We start from the raw sequence: 5,000 nt of genomic DNA, 5'->3' as shown, positions 1-5,000 counted from the left end.
CTCCATGACATGCCCTTTCTACACCCAGGGGCTGGGAAGCACAGCAGGCGCTGTATGCATTTTCACTGGGTATCTTTCTTGCTTTTGGCTAATTCCATCTCACTTTTATACCGTTGCTTTCATAAGAACATGGTGTGGGGTTGATGTGATGGGAGCCATGTCGGGAGCTAGGATTCTTGGTCCCGTGCCCATGCGCATATAAAAGTCAAAATGCTATATGGTGCTCTGTCCCAGCCAGCACACTGTTGAGGGGTTGCCTCTTGGAGTCTCGGCATCTTTGGGAGATTCCAGACCCTAGTTTATGGGAAGGTGAGGGCTGGGTGTGCGTGGAAAAGGAAATGCTTTTTACGGTGCTCTTTTGACACCATAGTGAAGGTTCAGTTCATAGCCGTGGACACCGATCCCAGGCCTAAGCTCAGAGGAAAGCAGGCAGCCGTGAAACCTTCCATATGCCTTTGAGCTGATTTATTTTCATGATACAGTTTCCTGTTCCATAGTTATGTTTAGAAAAATAAAATTAAGCTAGGAGGTGTGATTCATGCCTTTAATCCCAGCACTTGGTGGCAGAGACAGGAACATCTCTGAGGTCAAGGCCAGCCTGGGCTACATAGCAAGACCCTGTCTCAGAAAGAAAAAGAAAGAAAGAAGGAAAGGAAGGAAGGAAGAAAGAAAGAAAGAAAGAAAGAAAGAAAGAAAGAAAGAAAGAAAGAAAGAAAGAAAGAGTTGAATGTGTCTGCCTCCCTGCTGTTCTGTGGCTTTGCATTTTCAGCACACGAAGACTCCTCATGGATCTCTCAAGGTTGTCACACTGATACATGGGGAATGGTGGCAAATCAGAGCTCAGGTGGCTGACACTTGTCCTACAGCTCCTGCACTTGCGTAGACTTGCATGGAGACAGTACCCTTGTGCTTGATTCACATGGAGATGCTGTGCTCACACAGGGGTTGACCCCAGGAACTGCCAACATTGAGAGCCTCAGCTTTTTTTTTTTTTTTTTGGTTTTTCGAGACAGGGTTTCTCTGTGTAGCCCTGGCTGTCCTGGAACTCACTCTGTAGACCAGGCTGGCCTCAAACTCAGAAATCCACCTGCCTCTGCCACCCGAGTGCTGGGATTAAAGGCGTGTGCCACCATGCCCAGCTGAGCCTCAGCTTTTGGCAAATGAGCGAGTGACATTTCTCAGAGCTACTCTTTTTTTTTTTTTTTTTAAAGATTTATTTATTTATTTAATTATTATATGTAAGTACACTCACTGTAGCTGACTTCAGACACTCCAGAAGAGGGAGTCAGATCTCGTTACAGATGGTTGTGAGCCACCATGTGGTTGCTGGGATTTGAACTCAGGACCTTCAGAAGAGCAGTCGGGTGCTCTTACCAGCTGAGCCATCTCACCAGCCCCTCAGAGCTACTCTTACTAGAGCAGAAACAGCAAGCTGTTCAAGAAGTCTCACAGGGAAGACCAAGCCCCAGGAACTGTTCTGCAGTGCCTCCTCCGCCCCCAGCTTTCCCAACCCCAGTGGGTACAGAACAATTCCACCATTCTGCAAAAAAAACCAGGGTGATCCTTTGAACCACTTTCCAGCAACAGGCTATTTCCTTGTGACATCCCAGGACCTTTGATCCACTTCAGAACAAAGTCATATCCATTTTCCTAAAATCTACTCAGTTCTACTGCTTGTCTGGAACAACCAAGGTTGAACAACCAAGGCTCTTGCCTTCACAGACCCATAGCACAAAAGTCTGGAAGTGATGGCTGGTTCAAGACACCCTATGTAGGTCACACATATCATTAAGGGAGGGTGACCACAGAGCTCAGGGTCAATCCCCAGATAAAACTCCCAAGATACACTTGTATGCCCCACCAGGTCCTGAAAGACGTGGAGAGGAAGATATGTCACATATCTGCCCACACCCTGATACAGGCATCAGCCTGGACCAGCTCTATCCTGGACATCAGTGCCGGTTGCACAGTTGTGTAGCAGAGGTGCCTGGACAGCTCCTGAACCCACTGAAATCGTCACCAATATTGTGGGTGTGTGAGTACATAGGTAGAAAGGACGCATGAGGCTAGATATTCACGGCAGTAAAAAACACTAAATCAAGGTTCAGAACCCCGCTTCTCCCAATGCTGTCATCCTACAAGGGAGGGACAAAACACCTGCCAAGAGTTCCATCTCTTGACTTTCGAGTGGGCGTGTGTTATGTGCCTGGCATCTTCAGCTGCTGTGGGACACACCATGCACTCCTTCCCTTCTCTCCACCTGCTTCTGCCCAGATGTGGCTGCCTCTTACCTCTGCCCAGCACATCTGTATTCCATCCATCACTGGGACAGGACTCTAGGGAGAGGACAGGAAATGCTCCTGACGTCTGCTTACCCTGGTGCCTTTTAAAACCTGCCTTGTGGTCACTGAGCCCATAGCCACAGAGAGGTTTTTTTTTTTTTTTTTAAGACTAAAATATATAATTAAAATCTCTGTTGGTTTTTGGGGAGGGTGCTAGGCGGCTCCCCACCCCTTCTTTCCGGAAACACAGATTTTTGGCATTTGAAAGTGACAAGTGGCTGAATTGAGGCGACCCTAAATATACCACCCTGGCACATCCGTGGAACTGGGCACAGGTTTTATTCTAAAACCTTGGGCTTTGCTGTAGGCGGGGCAAGGTCAGCTTCCAGCCCAAATGTCTCCTCAGCTGTCACCCTAGACTGCCCCTAGCCTTACCTTGAGCAGGTAGGTTCTGCAGGGAGTCCCTTAGACTACATGGCTCCCACTGGCACAGCCTTGCTCCCAGCCCTGGATCCCAGCCAAAGTCACTGCTACACCCCGCAGTCTGGGTGCACAGATAACTCCCCTGAGCCCAGAGGGTGCCTGGCCACTGCCAAGACACTTTTTTTTTTTTTTTTAATATATGTAAGTACTCTTTCCACCTGTCTCCTTCACTTTGTCCTCTTGTTGCTGGCCCTGTGTCCCTCCCTTCCCTGAGGCCCTTCTGCTGCTGACCTCGCGATGTGGCCTGTAGTCTACACAGCCTCACCCAGCACACTGAGGGAAACTGAAGCACAGCCCTGCCAGCCAGGCTCAGCTGTCAGACAAGGGCAGGCTCTGGGAGTCCTCTATCCCACTGAGGCTCAGCCAATTACGTCCCTGTCCGCAGGGCTTCTCCCTGGAATGGAGCTGTTTCTCTACCTTGGACCAATGTCCATCTTGCCGCCAGCCTGGGGGTTATGAGAGGCAGCACTGTGACCATCTGTGGGTCCAGGGGCCTGCTGAGCACATCCTCAGATTCCCACTGCCCCACGTCCTGAAACCTGGTGAGCAGCCAGGGCAGGCCACGAGCCTGAGTGTAGAGCAAGCATGGGCCCCACCCAGGCTGCCTGAGCACAAGCCGTCCAGGCTCCTGGTGATGACCCCACTCCCACTTTGTCTTCCAGTGGAGCGCGACCNTGCCCTGGGCTACCAGGAGCCACACTGGAAGGAATTCCACTTTGACCTAACCCAGATCCCTGCTGGGGAGGTTGTCACAGCTGCTGAGTTCCGGATCTACAAAGAGCCCAGCACCNACCCGCTCAACACAACCCTCCACATCAGCATGTTCGAAGNGGTCCAAGAGTACTCCAACAGGTACCGTCCCTCTGCCCAGGTGCCCACCCCACCTCGTAGCCTCATGGTCTAGTCTCTGGCAGGGGTCCTGTCCAGAGGGTGCGTTTCCAAGAAAGGAAAGGGAAGCCTCCTGGGAGAGGGGCCTCAGACATGAGAAAGGGGTTTGTCANTCTGGCTGTGGGGCCCTCACTAGGCCACAGCACTGAGCCACTGAGCCAGTGTCCCCATCAGCACATGGACTCTAAAATGTCAAGGGTTGATTATCAGGGAAATGTGGTACCAAAGAGACCAGCCCAGAGCCAAGCAGGGAAGAGGCTCTGAGAGTGGTCCCCAGGCAGGCACAAGATACAAGCAGCTGTGCCGACCTCCCTCTGCCCTTGGTTAATTGTTCTTTCANGTCCACAGGGAGTCTGACTTGTTCTTTTTGGATCTTCAGACGCTCCGATCTGGGGACGAGGGTTGGCTGGTGCTGGACATCACAGCAGCCAGTGACCGATGGCTGCTGAACCATCACAAGGACCTGGGACTCCGCCTCTATGTGGAAACCTCTGATGGTGAGGCTCCAGGACTTAGCANGGAGCTGCCCCGGGGTCTTGGGAGGTGGTTCCAGCAGAGGCCACCGGGCTAGTACAGAGCCCTCTCGCTGTGGGAGTGTTGGGAGGGAGATGTTGGGAGCCTTTATTGAGGACTTGGGCAGATTGGTGAGGTCCTGGACATGGGGAGGCCCCAGCAAGGAATGCCTTCTAGTCCCTCATACATAGCAACTGACCTCCTGAGAGCCAGGATCCCCTCCAGGAAAGGGGTCCTTCTCTCTGGGCAGCAAGCCTCCACTCTGACAGGTTCTGTACTAGGAAGGAGGGGTGGGGGATCTACACCCCAGATTTTCTGAGCTCAGAGCCTGAGCTTTTGCAGCTCTGCAGAGTCCTAACTCAACACGGAAGCCCGTTTCCTCGGATACAGGTGTTTCTACTTCACTCACAGGGCTTTCCTGGGACATTTCCTTTATGTCGGGCAGGGAGGACAGAAAGGACAACAGGGCAGGAACGGTCTCTCTGGAGTCCAGCAAAAGGCTGAAGGAGAGCTTGTAAAGGGAGGACAGGAAGGTGGCAGGCAGGGGTCACTCTGAGTTAGGGAAACNTGGCACAGCTCTGGGAGACTTTAGAGTTTAACAGCAGGGGGTGACAGATGGGACTGTGGCTATAAAAGACAGGCTAACTTCAGCCCCTCCCTCAAGGAGGGGGATCCTAACCTGGCTCTGCCCCACCCCNTCCTCTGCCCCAGGGTGAGCTCTCTTGGGTACAGTGGAGCCCTGGCGCTCACTGCCATTTGTCAGCAGCATTAAACAAGGGTTTGAAGTGTCTATCCAAGGCTCTCGAGAGACAGGCTGGGCAGCAGGGATGGCCA

General features: G+C 52.2%; 1 protein-coding gene across 2 annotated transcripts in view; it reads left to right on the top strand.

The window, feature by feature from the left end:
* The window catches only part of Bmp8a (bone morphogenetic protein 8a), a 30,819-nt gene that overhangs the window by 14,419 nt on the left and 11,400 nt on the right, over positions 1 to 5,000 (top strand). For both annotated transcript variants that reach the window (XM_021200704.1, XM_021200703.1), the window contains exons 2-3: positions 3,428 to 3,617; positions 4,002 to 4,150. In XM_021200704.1, the coding sequence (XP_021056363.1) occupies positions 3,428 to 3,617; positions 4,002 to 4,150 (339 nt within the window). The remainder of the gene's footprint in view (positions 1 to 3,427; positions 3,618 to 4,001; positions 4,151 to 5,000) is intronic.

The sequence above is a fragment of the Mus pahari genome, chromosome 6, assembly GCF_900095145.1.
Source record: "Mus pahari chromosome 6, PAHARI_EIJ_v1.1, whole genome shotgun sequence".
In the NCBI taxonomy this organism is placed as follows: domain Eukaryota; kingdom Metazoa; phylum Chordata; class Mammalia; order Rodentia; family Muridae; genus Mus; species Mus pahari.
This window is presented reverse-complemented; position numbering and strand designations above follow the sequence as displayed.